The 20,143-nt window shown below is 40.7% G+C and overlaps 1 protein-coding gene across 6 annotated transcripts in view; it reads right to left on the minus strand.

The window, feature by feature from the left end:
- The window catches only part of msi2b (musashi RNA-binding protein 2b), a 965,373-nt gene that overhangs the window by 655,010 nt on the left and 290,220 nt on the right, over positions 1-20,143 (minus strand). For all 6 annotated transcript variants that reach the window (XM_034178760.1, XM_034178765.1, XM_034178763.1 and 3 more), the window contains exon 6: positions 477-569. In XM_034178760.1, coding sequence (XP_034034651.1) covers positions 477-569 — 93 coding nt within the window. The remainder of the gene's footprint in view (positions 1-476; positions 570-20,143) is intronic.

Genomic DNA, 20,143 nt, shown 5'->3' on the forward strand with positions numbered 1-20,143 from the left:
TGCTGTGTGTGCAGAATGCATGTTATTGACCGGGCGTGGAGGCCTGTGTGAAGCTGCTGCCATGTCGTCTGCTGTTTCTTTGTCACAACAGAGATTTATTTGTCTTACTGTCAAGCAAGCAGCCAAAGTGCAGCTCTAGCTTCTTTAAAGGCACCGAATCTGTGATTGCTGTAAGGCTCAGCGTGTAGACTTTGCAGTCTGTGCATCAGCGTGACTCTGAGAGTGACAGCGCGCACGCTGTACACTGACTGTGGCTTTGATGAATCCAATTAAATACAAGCATCATGGCGATGATGGCAAAATGGAATTTTCTTGACAAAATTATGCAACGTCAAAAATCAACAACAAATATGGCCGTCTTATTGCACGACTGAAATTACTAACACTGCAATTTAGTTTTTTGTTGGGTTTTTTTGTGGGTGGGGGGTGAGAGTTGTGACAGCACTTAGCAGAGTAATTAATACAATTAGTCTTACCTTTCCGAACTGTTCAAAATACTGCTTCACATCTTCCACTACTGTATTAGCTGACAAGCCACCCACAAATATTTTCTTTGTTCTTGTGACCATCTGGAAGGAAAAAGGTAGAGAGAGGAAAGGATTAGTGGTGAGGCTTCAAAATGAAATTCACACCACCTGTAATAAAGCTCCACATATGCACTTCTGAGAGCGAGGCTATGGAGGAGACAGGTCACACTGTTATTAGACGGAGATTAACAGGCTGGCACAACCAAATTTCAAAACCACTTCAATATTAATTACAGTGTCATAACAGACAAGGTCAAATCTGATGAAGGATTTGGCAAGCAAACGACTCTAAGCTGACTGGAAATAAATAAAATACACTTTGCCACACCAATCTCACGATTGCTGCAAAAATCTAAAACACGAATAATTTATGTGCTTAGAAAAACAATTAATGAGTGCTGGAAGACGGCATCAAGAGTACATTAAAGGCTCATTTAGCTTTAAACAGCAAGCATATTAAGGATTATTACCCACAGTATCAAAAAGGGCATGAACATCTGCTGCTGAGAATACAGACTAAATTTAGGAGAATTTCTGTGTGAAAGCAACAACAATTTAAAAACACTGTTAAAAAAAAATATCTGAGATGAACAGTTTTACTGCCAGTTAAAATGAATAAGCAAAACGATGCCATTGAAATTTCAGATCTCTCAAACCTTTGGTTTGCAACAATGTTAAAGTTGAAAAATTAAAACAGTAACTCAAACTTTGAGCTGCAATTGAGACAAAATAACACTGTTTTACTGACACGTTCGAGGGGACGTATCACACAGAATAGTTGATGAAATAGTAACGTTGAGCTCAATCACATTTATAGTTCTAGAAGCACAGTTAAGTACTGTTTTTTAATATAGGGGAAGCCGGGGCACAGTGCATCAGAAATGTTTTGTGGCAGCATGAACACATTATGCATAGGTTTAGGTCATTTTATTGTGGATTTAATACAGCAAGTTATTGTTTATAAGGCTGTGTCATTTATGTCTCCACAAGTGTAATTTACAGGTGTTTAAAATCGATTTAAAAACCGGGCAGAGAGAGGCAGCCACTGGTGTGAGCGGCCCAGCACTGCCCTCACTGCTCCATCCTGGCCACACTGACAAACAGTCTCTGGAAGAATAGAAGTCCACTCTTCCTTCTGTGTTTCACTTTTTAATTTTCACTTTTCTGGGCAACACACAATGCTTCACAAACACGGTAACTCAAATAAAATAATAATAATAATTGAACAAAAACCTGACTGTGAGGCTTGCATGTTCAACCTCCAGGTGAAATGCACTGACTGAATCACAGAGAAAGAGGGATTAAAAAAAAGTCACGCAGGGACCCAGTTCACCAACCTTAAAAGAAAAACACTTAACATTTTTAAATTTTACAAGTTAGGGTAAACAAAAAACAGAAAGCCACACCACACTGCCATTTCAGGAAAATGTCAAGACTCTGGCTGAGCTCCTGACACCAGGAAAGATCCAAAAACTTGTAAAGATGTGAAAAAATAAATGATTACCCAGGAAAACAGAAAGGAATACACTAAATTTGACAATCTCCGTGATGACGCAGCAACACTGTGCCATTGCTTAGGGAGAGCCGTGGACTGTTGATGTTGTTAAAAATTAAAAAGTACTTGTTATCCGATTACTCGATTAATCGCCAGAATAATCAATAGAATATTCGATTACTAAAATAATCGATAGCTGCAGACCTATTATAAATACAACTGTCATAATTTCTGTTCAAACTTGAAAACAGTTGTTTATATACACAAATTATAGAAGTAATTTGTGGAAAAATAAATGTATAAGATTCAACAAGTAATATTTGCCATCCACTTGATATTGGGGCTTAGTAAATCACTTTCTAAACTGATTCACTGTACCTCGAGTCACTGTGCCCGGGGTGCATGTGATACACATGAGTCTGGAGAAGACATAACACATGCTCATCAGTTGGACGGGGTAGTCTTCTAACTAATAACACTTTTTTGGGCCATCTTTCATCTGTTGTGAGAAATAAATACAAAGACACCACCATCCACAAAATTTACTTTTGACAGGAAAAAACTGACTTCACTTGCCACTTAGTTTTACCCTTAATGTATCCAAAAACAAAACACAAATTTATAAGGGGGGATGTCTTTATCCATAAAATATGGCATAACTGCTGCAAATATATATGTAGTTTTGCAGATATAGCTACTGATTCACTGTGCCGTGTGAGTCACCGTACCCCAGTTTCCCCTACTACACTGTAAAACCTGAGATGCTAGTGTAACTCAAATATTAAGAAACTGTTAAACAAAACATTGAAGTTTAGTCCCCTCAAACAATGTAGCCACCAAAATATATTTTGAAAATATAAAACAGACTTGGTTAATGAATGTGAAACTAACTCAACGGTGTGTGTGATTCTTGTGGCTGCTCCCTTTTAGTTTGGTATGGCATCTGCATGCTGATTTATTTGGCCCATGTTTTAGGCCGGGTGCCCTTCCCGCCTCGACTCCAGATGTACGAGGAGATTTTGGGGGGTTATCAGCATTAGAAATACTTTACGAGGGGAGATGGAGAAGTTTTGAGAGAGAACTTTTGCAGTTTGACAGAGGTGGTGGCCAAGTGGTGAGTGCACTTGGTTTCAGTGCAGAAAGTTCGCAATTCAAACCCTCCACTGCCACATTTCTCCATGTAATGTGGACTTGCATCAGGAAGGGCATCCAGTGTAAAACTTGTGCAATTCAACATGCAGATACACCTCCAATTTGCTATGGTGACCTCGAGTGCAAACAAGGGAGCAGCCGAAGGAACTTTTATTAAGAAGCTTTGAGCCTCACCTAGAAAAAGGTAGGGTGTGGTTCTCCATGTTTTGCATTCTGAGAAACAATCATTTCTTGAGAATGTGTGAAGTTTTGACTCAATGGGTACAATTTTGAGAAATATTGGTTTCTCAGAATGCAAAATATGGAGAACCATGCCCTACTTTTTCTGGGTTGGGTGTGCACAAAGAACAGTCCCCCCCCCCTAAAAATTGGTCCACCCTGCATCCACTGCGCATGCGTCATTTCAGAGCTCAGCAGCTCGTCTGAGACGGCCTCTCTTCACCCAAAGCGATCAAATGGATTAATGGGATTATTCACCATCGGATGACAAGTTAAAACCTCTTAAATCATTCTAAAGTCAGTTTTAAGCAGAAGTGAGGAGATATTCGGTGATGCTTTGAAATGATGGATGCGCAGTGAACACAACAGCTAGCACCTAGTGTAGCTGCGGCGCTCTGATCACTTCCTTCGTCTTTTATGATGAAATATGCTGAATTTATGTGAAAATGAATGTTGTAGAAACGCTTCGGATATCTGTCGCTGAGGTAGATGATGACTGGAGTGCAATTTTAGTAGAAATGAGGGTATAATCAGTGAACCGCAGCGGAAGATACATGCACAGTGAAGGCAGGGTGGACCGATTTTTAGAGGGGACCGTTTGGTCTGCAACACCGACTCAAAACTTCTCAGTTGCCCTTCATATTAATCCCAGTGGGAAAGTGGATATTTATTATTATTTAGTGGTGCTGTGATCAGAACCTAATGTCCCAATAATTTTCAGCATTTTGACTTTGACATTTAAAAGGAGCAAGGGATCAAACCTATGAGTTTTTGGATCGTGGACAACTTGCACTGGCAACTGAGCTGACTCTAAATGTTTTTGTTGTACTTGGGTGATTTTTGTTATTTCTTTTGAACAACCAATATCGAGACCTGGGTTCAGCTCCTGGTCCCACTACCTGTCTGTATCCTTGTAGAACACACTGTCTGCACTGTCTTACTCCACCAAGCAGTAAATAGGTACCAGCCAAAGCAGGAGAAATAAACTGCGATGGACTGGCAACCCATCCAGGAGGAGTCATAGACTCTCATCCGCTTCAGGCTATGGAATCTGGGGATAAGCACCGGCACTAATGGGCCTGAATTGGGCTTCTGACTGTACCTACTTACTCTGGGAGCTTATTAAATGATATTTACTTCCCTTTTCAGTTTACTGCAGCAGACTCACATGTTATATATCATGGAATTAAACAATAAAAAAGAAAATGGGATGGAAGGTGAAGCACTTTGTTCTTAAACTACAACGCCGACGTATCAACCCCACAATCTAAATTAATATCACTGTCCTTAAGAAAGGCAATCAAACAAAAACAGCTCATAGTCACAACAACACAGGGGTCAGTGTTAGAACTGTGACCGGCCGCAAGGGTCACAGTCAAATCTAACCACATGTAATATGTTAATTTCATTAACAGACTATTTTTAAAGAGTGCGAGTCGGATTTAATTAGCCATGTCTGAATGCACATACAGTTAAATTCCTCCAGACTCTCACTGCTCACAGAGCACAATAAACACAGGAAGACACCAACAGAAAACAAACCAGACAGGATTAAACACAAGGAGACATAAAAAAAAAACAATGAGAAATCATAAGTAACAAACACTATAGGAATAAAAAAAAGTCTGAATATACACAGTTTTACAGATACTTGTTACATTTTATTTACATATTGTGTATTTGTTCAAGGTTTGTCCATTATGAGTGTTGAACATATTTGTTCAACATACTGACGACTTGAGGAAAGAAACGCACTTAGCCTTGTGGTTTTGACGTACAGTGATTTGTGGCACTGACCAGGGGGGAGAGGAGAGAAGAGGGTGAATCCTGGGTAAGACGAGTCACTGCTGATGCCACCTGCCTGCTTCCTCACTCTGAATGAAGGGCAGGTTGGCAACAGTGATCCTATCTGTGTTCCTGATTGTCCTCTACAGTATGTTCCGGTCCACTATGGTTGCTGAACCAAGCCAGACAGTGATGGACTAGTAGAGGACAAACTGGATTATGGCTCTGTAGAAGATCACAAGCAACTCCTGTACTCACAATAATCCATAATGACATGATTTTTTTTCTTTTCTTTTCTTTTTTTTTTTTTTTTTTTTGCAGATTATAAAAAAAAAAAAAAAAGAAAAGAAAGAAAGAAATCACAGTATTCACACCGTTTGCTCAATACTTTGTTGATGCACCCTTGGATGCAATTACACGCTCAAGTCATCTTGAATATGATGCCACAAGCTCGGCGCACCTATCTTTGGGCAGTTTTGCCCATTCCTCTTGTAGCATCAGATTGGATGGGGAGCGTCGGTGCACAGCCATTTTCAGATCTCTCCAGAGATGTTCCATCGGATTCAAGTCTGGGCTCTGGCTGGGCCATGCAAGGACATTCACAGAGTTGTCCTAAACCCACTTCTTCAACATCTTGTCTGTGTGCTTAGGGTCATTGTCCTTCTGAAAGATTAACCATCAATCCCCGGTCTGAGACCAGAGCACTCTGGAGCAGGTTTTCATCCAGGATGTCTCTGTGCACTGATGCATCCTGACTCCCAGTTCTTGCAACTGAAAACAGCTTGATGCTGCCACCAACATGCTCCAACTGTAGGGATGGTACCTGGTTTCCTCAAAACATGATGCCTCATTCAGACCAAAGAGTTCAATCTTTGTCTCATCAGACCAGAGAATTTAGTTTCTCATGGTCTGAGAGTCCTTCAGGTGTCCTTTGGCAAACTCCAGATGGGCTGCAATGTGCGTTTTACTAAGGAGTGGCTTCTGTCTGACCACTTTACCATCCAGGCTTTCAGATCTGTACCCTTCCCTAGATCTGTGCCTCCACACAATCCTGTCTTGGAGGTCTACAAACAGTTCCTTTAATTTCATGCTTGGTTTGTGCTCTGACACATGCACTGTCAACTGTGGGACCTTATATGTAGACAGGTGTGTGTCTTTCCAAATCATGTCCAATCAACTGTATTTACCCCAAGTGGACTGCAATTAAGCTCTTGAAAGATCTCAAGGATGATCAGTGGAAACACAATGCACATGAGCTCAATTTTGAGCTTCATGCAAAGGCTGTGAACACTTATGTGCATGTGATTCCTTTGTTTCGTTTGTTTGTTTTTTAAATTAATTTGCAAAAATCTGGAAAAAATTTTCATATTGTCATTATGGGGTATTGTGTGTAGAGGTGTGAGGAAAAAATGAATTTAATCCATTTTGGAATAAGACAGTAACAACAAAATGTGGAAAAAGTGAAGCTAATATTTTACGGATGCACTGTAGCATTTCAATCAATCAATCAATCAATTTTTTATATAGCGCCAAATCACAACAAACAGTTGCCCCAAGGCGCTTTATATTGTAAGGCAAGGCCATACAATAATTATGTAAAACCCCAACGGTCAAAACGACCCCCTGTGAGCAAGCACTTGGCTACAGTGGGAAGGAAAAACTCCCTTTTAACAGGAAGAAACCTCCAGCAGAACCAGGCTCAGGGAGGGGCAGTCTTCTGCTGGGACTGGTTGGGGCTGAGGGAGAGAACCAGGAAAAAGACATGCTGTGGAGGGGAGCAGAGATCGATCACTAATGATTAAATGCAGAGTGGTGCATATAGAGCAAAACGAGAAAGAAACAGTGCATCATGGGAACCCCCCAGCAGTCTACGTCTATAGCAGCATAACTAAGGGATGGTTCAGGGTCACCTGATCCAGCCCTAACTATAAGCTTAGCAAAAAGGAAAGTTTTAAGCCTAATCTTAAAAGTAGAGAGGGTGTCTGTCTCCCTGATCTGAATTGGGAGCTGGTTCCACAGGAGAGGAGCCTGAAAGCTGAAGGCTCTGCCTCCCATTCTACTCTTACAAACCCTAGGAACTACAAGTAAGCCTGCAGTCTGAGAGCGAAGCGCTCTATTGGGGTGATATGGTACTACGAGGTCCCTAAGATAAGATGGGACCTGATTATTCAAAACCTTATAAGTAAGAAGAAGAATTTTAAATTCTATTCTAGAATTAACAGGAAGCCAATGAAGAGAGGCCAATATGGGTGAGATATGCTCTCTCCTTCTAGTCCCCGTCAGTACTCTAGCTGCAGCATTTTGAATTAACTGAAGGCTTTTAGGGAACTTTTAGGACAACCTGATAATAATGAATTACAATAGTCCAGCCTAGAGGAAATAAATGCATGAATTAGTTTTTCAGCATCACTCTGAGACAAGACCTTTCTGATTTTAGAGATATTGCGTAAATGCAAAAAAGCAGTCCTACATATTTGTTTAATATGCGCTTTGAATGACATATCCTGATCAAAATGACTCCAAGATTTCTCACAGTATTACTAGAGGTCAGGGTAATGCCATCCACAGTAAGGATCTGGTTAGACACCATGTTTCTAAGATTTGTGGGGCCAAGTACAATAACTTCAGGTTTTATCTGAGTTTAAAAGCAGGAAATTAGAGGTCATCCATGTCTTTATGTCTGTAAGACAATCCTGCAGTTTAGCTAATTGGTGTGTGTCCTCTGGCTTCATGGATAGATAAAGCTGGGTATCATCTGCGTAACAATGAAAATTTAAGCAATACCGTCTAATAATACTGCCTAAGGGAAGCATGTATAAAGTGAATAAAATTGGTCCTAGCACAGAACCTTGTGGAACTCCATAATTAACTTTAGTCTGTGAAGAAGATTCCCCATTTACATGAACAAATTGTAATCTATTAGACAAATATGATTCAAACCACCGCAGCGCAGTGCCTTTAATACCTATGGCATGCTCTAATCTCTGTAATAAAATGTTATGGTCAACAGTATCAAAAGCAGCACTGAGGTCTAACAGAACAAGCACAGAGATGAGTCCACTGTCCGAGGCCATAAGAAGATCATTTGTAACCTTCACTAATGCTGTTTCTGTACTATGATGAATTCTAAAACCTGACTGAAACTCTTCAAATAGACCATTCCTCTGCAGATGATCAGTTAGCTGTTTTACAACTACCCTTTCAAGAATTTTTGAGAGAAAAGGAGGTTGGAGATTGGCCTATAATTAGCTAAGATAGCTGGGTCAAGTGATGGCTTTTTAAGTAATGGTTTAATTACTGCCACCTTAAAAGCCTGTGGTACATAGCCAACTAACAAAGATAGATTGATCATATTTAAGATCGAAGCATTAAATAATGGTAGGGCTTCCTTGAGCAGCCTGGTAGGAATGGGGTCTAATAAACATGTTGATGGTTTGGATGAAGTAACTAATGAAAATAACTCAGACAGAACAATCGGAGAGAAAGAGTCTAACCAAATACCGGCATCACTGAAAGCAGCCAAAGATAATGATACGTCTTTGGGATGATTATGAGTAATTTCAGGTAACTGGTTTCACCAAGCTGTTTAACTATCACATCAGGTTTTACAGTGATGGAGAATCTAGACTACTGCAAGCTCCATTTAGGTCTGAAATGACTCCTTTTTGAGTTCTGAGACAAGTGTCACAGAAGCACTTTGTCTTTTCTGTTTGCTTTTTGAGACATACCCACACATTCAGTGGGAACAAACCCTTTCCTTTTAAAGACGGGATGTGATAAACAGGGCCCCCAGTCCATTGAACACAAAAGACACACAAAAAAAAAGGTGTTTTGAAAAGACCTGTTTTTTGTTTTGTTTTGTTTTTGACATCACCTGAGTGTCTATGAGATCATTTGGGATCAATGCTTATTTCCTTTTCAAAAAACCCAGGAACCCAAATTAGTTTGTTGCAAATATGAATAATGTCCTTTAAGTGATGCTGCTAAAATACGGAGAATAATGACAACGGCTATTTTGGGAAATTGGCTATAAAGACACAAGTGTGCATTACTTATAACAACAAATATAAAGCCACATATCACCTGCCTGTGACCCTGAGTCGTCAAACCCAAGGTCTAAAGTGCTTATGACAAATAGTTTAATTTCACATGCAAAAGCAATCTTTGATTTGCACTTCAGCCAGTATGTTTAATAAAACAGATCATAAAAGTAAATATGATAATATAGTGATGTGCTTACATTCTGATGAAGTAAATCTGTATGAATTTATAGAACAGCCCTATTCTTGTCATAAAAAATGAAACAGGCATGATGAATGCACAGTGAACCACACGTTATGGTTCCACTGAATCATGAGGAATTAATTTGCATGAATCTGTGTCAAACACATAAGGCCCTAGTGTTTCACCCTCTGACTGTCCCTACAAGTTGAGCGTTCAAGGATGCAAATATAAGGTAATAATCTGAGCGATGTCAAAATTTTAAACTAATCTGGTATTTCATTTCCACTCTTACTGCCGTTAATATTTTAATTAACCAAAGTTGAATCTGGTTTACTGATGGAGAACTCTTTAAAAAGCAGTGCAGGCTACCGTGATCCCAAAGAAGGCAAACTATTGTCCCAGATATTTCCAACCAGGGGTATCTGGCGATCCTGATACCTTTGCAGAAGAATGAAGGTCAGAGTGTTCATTGTCCTGTTGCTTCCTGTCTGACTGGATGATTGTAAGACTTGGATGCTAACACTGACCTAAAGTGACAACTGGTTGCCTTTGGTACTAGGTCCTTTTGGAGGATCCTTTGGTATGACTGGAATGAATTTGTGGAAGACTAAATATTCCTTAGGGAGAATCAGATAAGGCGCATCCATTTAACTGTTACGGAAAATCTACGTTAATATTTTGGCCAGTTGGTGCACTTCTCTGGGCATGATGTGGTGCACAGATGCCTCGATGTTGAGGACTCCAGTGACTAGAAAATGCCAAAGGAACAACCACGTTTCACTTGACTATGGCAGATAGATAGTTACTTCTCAGATGTGGGAATGAAGCCAAGGCAGTTCTGTACTTTGGTGAATAAACCGGTGACTCTCAGTCTTGGATGCTGCTGCAGGCAACTCCGTGCTAGTCACTCCCAGAGCTGACTTGTGTTACTACTCTAAGTGATAAATCCATGCTGCAAATTTGAGAATTTACCAATATGATGGGACATAAAATGATTTTTTTTATGCCGTTCTATGTAATCTTAATGGTAAACAAGCAAGAAGCCAAAAAGGGAGAAAAGACAGCAGAAATCCACAGATTTGTTCTCCCTCGGCTCACAGAAATCAAACAAAAATAAATGATGTGGACAGGATAAACATGCTCTAGAGATGCACAGCAAACAATGAAGGAGGTTGAAAAACTCCACCACGATCAAAATGCTGACCGAAACACTTTCGATCTGTGAAAGAGGCTTAACGCTGAGGGGGGAAAAAAGCAACATTCAGCTCGAGCTGAAGTAACCATCTGTCACGTCCTTTCCAGGTGCACAGTCTCACAGGCACAGTGCCTGCACATATGTGCACAGACACCCACATAAGAGCTTGATCTTATTACTTTGTTTCACTGCAGAAGTTAATTAAACCAGGTTTTACAAAAAACTGAACAAAAATAAGACAATTACTCAAACGCTCTATGGGTAAATATATATGTAATACATTTCTGTCATCTAAGCTTGCTAATAATGCCAATTTACATGAAAATGTGATAAACTATCAATCGATCTATAGATCCTTTGACTATAGTCTGAGCTCGACAGACAGACAGACAGACAGATAGATAGATATCCCATGCAATTCAACAAACAAAACAGAAGACATGAGCAGTCCATGACCAGCTACACACAAGCAAAGGAGGGGTCATGTGCAGACTACCGCATTGATGCAGACACTGCCACCTGGCAGTCATTGAGCGTGCCAGTCAAACACTCAAGATAGACAGATCAAAACATGATCTAAGATAAGCTGATGAGTTGAGTCTGAGATATCACATTGTGCAAATTTATTGTCCTCCATCTTTTTACAGTTAAATACTGTTGGTGTTTTACGTTAAAATCTCAACGACACAGACAGCAGTTTTATTCTATTACCTTATTTCAGCTTTCTGAGAAACCTTAAAACAGGCATCTTCAGGCCCACTGACACCTGCATGAGTTTGATGCACACACTTGCACACCCTGTGTCGTGAAGGAGAATAAACACGTCTTGCAACTGTGCAAAGAGAATTTTGAAATGTTCAAAAAATCTTTCACACATAAATGTCGTACAATGTGGTGCAATCAGCTCGCCAACATTATGTGCAGCTCGTAAAGTGGAGTGAAGAAGAAGTGAACAGAGTGGTTGCGTCAGCGCACCGCATCAGAGTGCTTGTCTGAACAACGAGCTGCGAGATGTTAAATCATAAATATACTTTTACAGCTGCACACAAGGAGGAAAGAAAATGCAACTGTTTTACCAAGCCATGACAATGTAATCATGACAAAATTACCTCTTTAGACAGCTCCAAATGCATTCTCCAGCTCGCGCGCGAACAGCTCCAGCTGGAACAGTCCTCTGTGATTCAGAAAGCGATTAGAGGCGTTTTCAGCAGCCAACTTGTAGAGAAAATGATTAATCCGCTACGAAATAGCTATTTTATATACACAGCATCCAGCGCTCAGCACGTGGCAGTCGGTGGAACAAATCACGGCGTCCAGCTGGGAACACAGCAGGTGGGATCATCACGACGGCGTGCGTGCAAGTGCATGCATCAAGTGTCAGCACACCTTTAGAAAGTGCCCATGTTTATGTCGAGTGTCTATGTGGTATTTCTAGTTACAACCTCAACTAAATTTAATATTGTTGAGCAGGTAGTTCAGCGGTTAAGGAGTTGGGCTGCAAATATGTAGACCTGAAGACGACGACTCTGTCTGTGTCTGGGGACAAGACACTGAATCTGCATTAAGACCACCTGGCTGTAAATGGGTAAAGCCACTGGCAGAGGAAGCAACCTGCGTCCAAGTGATGTCCCATTGGTATTAGTCGTAGATCCTCTCACCCTTCGCACTACACAATATAGAGCTCAACAGCCGAGCCGCACCAACGGGCCTCAGGGCCGAATTTTGTGACTTATTTCTTCTACTCCGTTTTTAATATATGCTTTGAAAATGCCTGGTGATCTACATTAGTTTGCAAAAAATGTGTATAATATGAATATTTTGAATTTTCACCTTAAAGCAAATTAACTTTTGCTTTTCTCCTGGCACCACCGCCAAGCCAATCTTTTTTTTTTACTGAAAGTTTTAAAGCTCTAAGAAATAATGAGTGGACCTTTTTTTAATGTGTGTTTTATGGCGTGTAATAACATACATCCATTTCGCAGTGTTTAAATAACAGGAATCAATGACACCTAAAAGGCAATTGTTCAGAAAGAAACGAATAAAGTCAGTGGTTACGGTAGAGACCGAGCAGCTGCACCATCCACCTAACCCCTCCCCGTGCCTACATCACGCCTCGGGTCTCTGGGGTTATCAGCCTTGGATGCTGCTGCAGGCAACCCCCCACCAGACAGCTGCTGATAAACGGGCTGTGTGCGTATTTATCAACATCACTCACACTTATCACTGCCAATCTAGGTACAATAAATAAATAAATAAATGAACAAGTCAACGTTCATCTCAGCTTGCCGCTCTACATCAGCTGTATGTCCAGGATCTCTTTTTCGGCCCACCCGTTCTCCTGATGTTTTTCTGCCTTGTTTCATCAGTCTGGAGGCAGTCAAGTTTTCAATTTTGTCTCTGTACTTTAGCACGTCTACACAAATGCTGATGGAATTCTGCAGTCAGTTTTGGTACAATGCAATTATTTTCTAAGCTTTCCTCTCCATTTTGACAACCAACATTAAGGGCGCAATCATACAACCATATGAAAAGCAGGGAACAGAACCATGAATAAGTGACACTGCTTGTTCCCAGAATGCACAGTTGTCATTTTCAAGCCCGTGTCACGAATAAATGCACTTGCACTCGTCTGTGTCCCCATGGGTGTATCCGGTTGGTTAAGTGTGACGTAACGCATCATGTGATTTTTCAACTTCCGGCTCAAACAAAAAAGGCGCGCTGTCATTAACATTGAGAACTGCACTGAGAATCTGATCAGGCTGCACTTACACCGCTGCACACTGACAACAGCATTAACATCGCACATAAAACTCTTTGTATAGTTGTGCCTAAAACTCTCCTGGATATATTAAACTGGGTTTTAGACATTGTTACTGCGTTTGTTTTATGTAAAAATGTCAGACGCTCAGGTCATTTCTCTGTTATTTTAAATGGGAGTTGCTGTGAGCTGCGATCGCTTCCTGTTCATGTCGTTCGGGGAGAAAGTGAAGTTTGCACTTTAACGTCCTGTTTATTTTAATAAATTATTTTTATTAACAAACAAACATGTATATCTTACCTGTGCATAATAAAATATGTAAAGAAAAAGAAAAAAGTTGTTCCACCTGTTGCATGTGCCTGATGTTTGGGAAAACGAGCAAGACAAGAGCTGCATGAAGCCACACATCTGGCTCTCGCCGTCTCCTCCTCCTTTCTGCGCCACTCCATGGCACAGAGCCGAACTAAGCATGCAGTCACAAAAAGTTCTTCTGCTGTGGATTTTGAGGAGCAAACTGGAGCAATCTGAACTGTTCAGCAACTGATGGTTGGATGAATATGGGTGTGTGTGTGTGGAGACAATTTGCCTCATTCACAATGTGACAGAACTTAACGATGCGCAACAGCATGCAACAATGCGGAACATTATTCTTGACCGTGCATAATGGTTCCTGATAATTCTCCAGCAACACGTGCCATTAATCGTAACATGTGGTAACAGGTCGCAGCAGTTCCTGAGGACACCAGACGGCCTCTGCCCCGAATCATCACATTTGTGATCAGCAGCCAATAATGTATACTTCGTGGCATTCGTGACTAGCCGTTGTTATGTGTAAACGCAGCTTAAAATGCGTGACCTGTCCAGGGTGTATCCTACCTCTCACCCAATGCCTCCAGGGATACGGCCTTTCAAATTTTACTAAACTGACAAATTTAGTTTCTACCAAATCCATGCATTATCAGGGGGATTATTTTTGTAACATGTTGCAAAATTACAGCTCATTGTTAAGACATAATTATCTGGGGGGGAATTTCATGGTGATTGGTCTTTTCCTTCTAATGCCATTAATCAGATGAACTTGCAGGAGGAAGTATATGTTTTGAGATTTACCTGTGATCTTACTTGCTTGATGCACATTCCTGGGCCCATGTATGCTAATATCCATAAGATGTCTTGTAAATGACTTCAGAGGAGCTTTTTGGTTCCAACAACAGCATTTTTAGATTTAGAAGTGTTTATGTCTTGTAACTTCTAAAAAAATATATAAGAAACAGATTTATACAGAAATAAGCTGTTTTGGAGCATTTTCCGCCATCTTGGTTTATTTTGTTTGAGTGAGCACCCAGCTGATGTTGCGCTGCCTTTCTTTACTCCAACTGACCTTCCCAGCACCCTCGCACAGGGGAGGCACAGGCTCAGGGGAAGCCCCCCACATGATCTGATGTCACCACCAAATGTAGGTCATGGCGTCTGATCATTTGAATTTCTACCCCTAAATGATACATGCACACATTGTGAGTGCAGATTGGTTGCCTTGCCAGAAACCTATCACTTGAATCCATCATCTAAATAGCAAGTGCTGGTACCAAGCCCACACAGCTCGTAAAGAAATGACATACAGCATGACAATCTAATGGGGTACAAAGCCCACTCTTATTTTCATGGATAAACATCTTGGAAGCTCACGTTTGAAACCCTTTCCTTACCTTAAAATGCCCTGAACGGTCCAGGAAAGTGTCTGTGGTGAACGTGCAATATTCCATCATTGGTCACAGCATTGTTCAAACTTTCATATTCAAAAATTAAATTTCTTTCCAACTCAACTTTTGCTATACTTGGTAATCAGTATATTTCCCTTGAGGATTTCCGGAAGCGCAATGGTTGTGTGGAAGTTATACTATGGGAATGCTGCATCGTATGCGGTTATGTCAGGCTTGTTTATGCACACGTCCTATGGTACAAGCCCAGCGCATTACATCAGCACACTGTGACCTCGATCACATTCGTTTGTCACGGTTACAGACTGCGTCTTTCTGGGATGCATATCCATCAAAGTGAGAACGGGGCTTTATAACTCCATCCAGCATCTCTCTGCTACTATCCTGCTTTTTTTTTTTTTTTTTTTTTTTTTACAGTAATTTGAGAGAGGACTAAGATGCAAAGATTGTCTATTTGAAAGCTGGTACATTTAATCTAAATATAATTCTGTTAGCACTGAAAGAGCTGCTTTTTTTCCTGTATAAATTTGCTGGCAGTACAACATGAAATTAGATTTAATTCGATTATTGTTCATTTTCACAAACACATTTCTTGTCAACCACATCAGACCGTTCTCAAGGGAACAAAGACATCAAATATACTGCAGTGTACTAGAGCACAATTACTTCTGATCATCTGGATCTGGCTGGTGTAGCATTTTAAACGTCTTTCAACAATATTTCAGTTCACGCAGACAGTTTTTAAAAATGGACCTTGCTTCAACCCAGTTTTTCCTTTAACCCAATTTTTCAAACATTTGGTTATTTTTGCACATCCTAAGAGACAGTAAGGAACAGTTACATGTACACGGGCCAGTGAGTGCGTGCTTGAACATAAATGTGTTCTTAATTTGTTGAGTGTGTCTGGCTGTGTGCATTAAGGGCTGCTCGAGTGGATTACACACAGAGAAGAAGGCAAAAACTTTAACAAAATCCTCCCACACTGATCGGTCTTCTCCAGTGATGTACAGAACAAAATAATAACACCCCCCCCCCCCCCCCCCCCCCCCCCCCCCCCCACCACCACAAGAATAGCATCACCTTCTCCTGGAGGTCTTCTAGAAAGTTGTTCATATTCATTTTAACACTGTAGTGTAGATCTGTTGTTACACACTGTCTGTGTGCAACATCACAAAAGGTCCACTTCCCACCTTTGTTCATCCCAGCTCCACCTCGAGAAGGCTCTCATGGTATCTTCTCCAGCAGGAATATATGTGAACACCTGTGGTGTGTGAAGGCTGTACATTTGCCTGAACATACATGTAATCCCTTGTGTTTGTCAAATAAAACTGGGTACCGAGACAAAAACCCGATGAGCCATTTTCAAACAGCTGAATGTGTGTGAGAGAAAGAATAAGAGACACTGGCAAAAAGCGAGACTTTCCACTGACACTTTCATTTCAGTTGATAATGGAATTAACTGATCCATTTTAATGGCCTATTTTTAAGGTGGTACCCCCCCCCCACACACACACACACACACCATTTTTGCATTGTTTCTCTTTGACTAGAGACAGAGTAACTGCAGGCTTTCTTTGGTTGTTGTTGTATTTAACCCATACTTGTAGTTACATACATAATCACAAAATCAGACCAGAGCTGAAATGATGAACAGGTAAATATATTATTAATGATGATTAATTAAATGACGTATTCTGATTGTGAATTAATTGTTTTGATTGTTTTTGAGTCCAAATTCTGATTTCATTTTCTTAAAAAAAAAAAAATTCTGGTTTCTGTCCTCTTCTCTGACAATGAAATGATATCTCAGACATATTTACGGATGTCATCTTTGGCTTCTTGGCTGTGGGATTTTTCATTTTTCACAATTTTCTGACATTGCATGGGCCAAACAACTAATTGTTGGGTCAAAAAATAAATCAATTACAATAACTGATAATGAAAATAATCATTAGTTGCAGCCTTAAAACACACCTGTGAGGTTCTTCAGTACAGAAGTTGACAACTCAGGTAATTCAGGTATTTCATTACAAATCATTTTCTACCACTGATATATATATATATCATTCGTTGAGCTTGCTCACAGCGCTAAAGTTAATCCAGAGGTGCTGAAAGTTCCAAATGTCTTGTACACTCAACAAAAATATAAACGCAACACTTTTGGTTTTGCTCCCATTTTGTATGAGATGAACTCAAAGATCTAAAACTTTTTCCACATACACAATATCACCATTTCCCTCAAATATTGTTCACAAACCAGTCTAAATCTGTGATAGTGAGCACTTCTCCTTTGCTGAGATAATCCATCCCACCTCACAGGTGTGCCATATCAAGATGCTGATTAGACACCATGATTAGTGCACAGGTGTGCCTTAGACTGCCCACAATAAAAGGCCACTCTGAAAGGTGCAGTTTTATCACACAGCACAATCTCACAGATGTCGCAAGATTTGAGGGAGCGTGCAGTTGGCATGCTGACAGCAGGAATGTCAACCAGAGCTGTTGCTCGTGTATTGAATGTTCATTTCTCTACCATAAGCCATCTCCAAAGTCGTTTCAGAGAATTTGGCAGTACATCCAACCAGCCTCACAACCGCAGACCACGTGTAACCACACCAGCCCAGGACCTCCACATCCAGCACGTTCACCTCCAAGATCGTCTGAGACCAGCCACTCGGACAGCTGCTGAAACAATTGGTTTGCATAACCAAAGAATATCTGCACAAACTGTCAGAAACCGTCTCAGGGAAGCTCATCTGCATGCTCGTTGTCCTCATCGGGGTCTCGACCTGACTCCAGTTCGTTGTCGTAACCGACTTGAGTGGGCAAATGCTCACATTCGCTGGCGTTTGGCACACTGGAGAGGTGTTCTCTTCACGGATGATGCGAAGGAGATGTGTTGCACTGCATGAGGCAAATGGTGGTCACACCGGATACTGACTGGTATCCCCCCAATAAAACAAAACTGCACCTTTCAGAGTGGCCTTTTATTGTGGGCAGTCTAAGGCACACCTGTGCACTAATCATGGTGTCTAATCAGCATCTTGGTATGGCACACCTGTGAGGTGGGATGGATTATCACAGCAAAGGAGAAGTGCTCACTATCACAGATTTAGACTGGTTTGTGAACAATATTTGAGGGAAATGGTGATATTGTGTATGTGGAAAAAGTTTTAGATCTTTGAGTTCATCTCATACAAAATGGGAGCAAAACCAAAAGTGTTGCGTTTATATTTTTGTTGAGTATATATAATGTAACTTGCCAAGGCCTCTAAGCTTCCTATTAGTGATCATGATTGACGACAGCTGGTAGCTTCTCTGTGTCAAAAAAGAAGAAAAAAAATCTGGGAGGTTGGCAGCGCTCAATGGATTGACCACTGCCCATTACAATGGGAAAGTGTAAGGAGCTCAGTACAGACCTGAGGAAGAGATTCATACATTTATACAAGGCAGAAATGTCTCTTAGAGCCATTTCTAAATTACTGCAGATTCCAAAATCTGCACTTTTAAGGGTGACTGATGCTTCCATCCAATCACAGACAAAGACTTCCAGAGGAAACATTTGTAGACAGACTGAAAGCGTCAATTTTGATCACACAATGTTACAACACATTATAGTACACAAATAATAAATGGTTGTGAGTTCAATGGTACGAACGTACCATTCAACAAGGCATGTTCCATCTTTCACCTCATGAAATATTCGTTCCACTGAAAGAATGGATAAACATTCACTATTTGTTTTATATAATGGAAAAAACAGATCCTTGTAATTTTATATTTTATTAATTTATAAACAACAGAGAAGGGATTTACATTTTGGTATTTGTCAGTGGTGCTTTGATGTCAACAGCCCAACATGAACTTTAAACAGGGGTACTTCTCAGTCAACTTGCAAAAACAATTCTGACAATGTAGTATGTGATGCCGTCCACTGACTTCGTGTACAGACTACTGTCTGCTTTCCTCATTCCAGCGAAACATCATGTCAGAAATTTGTCCAGCTTTTCATTCTAACTTCATCCTGTTCATCCCAACAGCCCTTCATGCCTCAAGATGGCGTACAGCGTAGTGGATTTGTTGTTTTTGTGTTAGAATAATTAGCAGCGTCAATTAGCTCCTTCAAATTGTCATTCGTCAGCAAAACAAACTCCGTCCCCACTAGTGTGGGCAGTGGTCAAAGCGTGCAATAGTACAAAACGTAGGGAACCAAATCTGCACGGTAAATGGAACCAATTTGCATGCTTAATGTAATGCAACACAAATGGGACGAATACGCCATGTCACATGACATGGAAAGCACCAATCAAATGACAAGGATCCATTCAGCCATTATATAATTAGTAATAATCCCAGTTGGCTAGTCACTCTCTAACTTACTAATTGCTAGATGACTCCAGGCTCCAAAAGAATGCATCCAGCTATTGTAGGGCGCAGCTTTACAATATTTGTGCCACTGTCCATAGTAACACATACCATTTGATCTGTCAGTAAATACCCCAAATGTAGGCATCACCAGTCTGGTCTTTGGGAAACTATTCTGTCTGCAAGCATTTGTTAATGAAATTCCAGCCCTGGTCAATATAATAAAGTGAGGCTGTTACAGGTCTGCTGTGTGGCCAGACCGCAGGGTGGCACTGGTGGCATAGCCCTTGACCTCTCCCAGCTGCTACTCCAGTCTGCCTCTACACACTACATACAGCGCCTGACTCAAAAGCCATGTATGGAACCTTGCAGGCAGCTGTGATTGCCTTCATCAGCTGTTTAAATCCAGATTTCTCCTTTTTGATATAAAAGAAGCCATCGTCACTAACTACTGCAGTTTAGCACCACCTTATGTGCTAATGGGACCGTTCTGGAATTGCTGCACAATCCTACAGAAGATCATTTGGTGATAGCAGAGAAACAATATTAAATATGAAGAAAATCCACTGAACAGTTTCTGAGATCTAGTTCCTGGCAGATGGACACTCAGTACACAAACACATAAGGTCGTTGCAACCAGTGGCCAAGTTTTACAACATCTGTACGGAGGAGCTAACAAACAACACATAAATATTTTTTCTGTAT

The sequence above is a fragment of the Thalassophryne amazonica genome, chromosome 9 (genome assembly GCF_902500255.1).
Source record: "Thalassophryne amazonica chromosome 9, fThaAma1.1, whole genome shotgun sequence".
Classification (NCBI taxonomy): Eukaryota; Metazoa; Chordata; class Actinopteri; order Batrachoidiformes; family Batrachoididae; genus Thalassophryne; species Thalassophryne amazonica.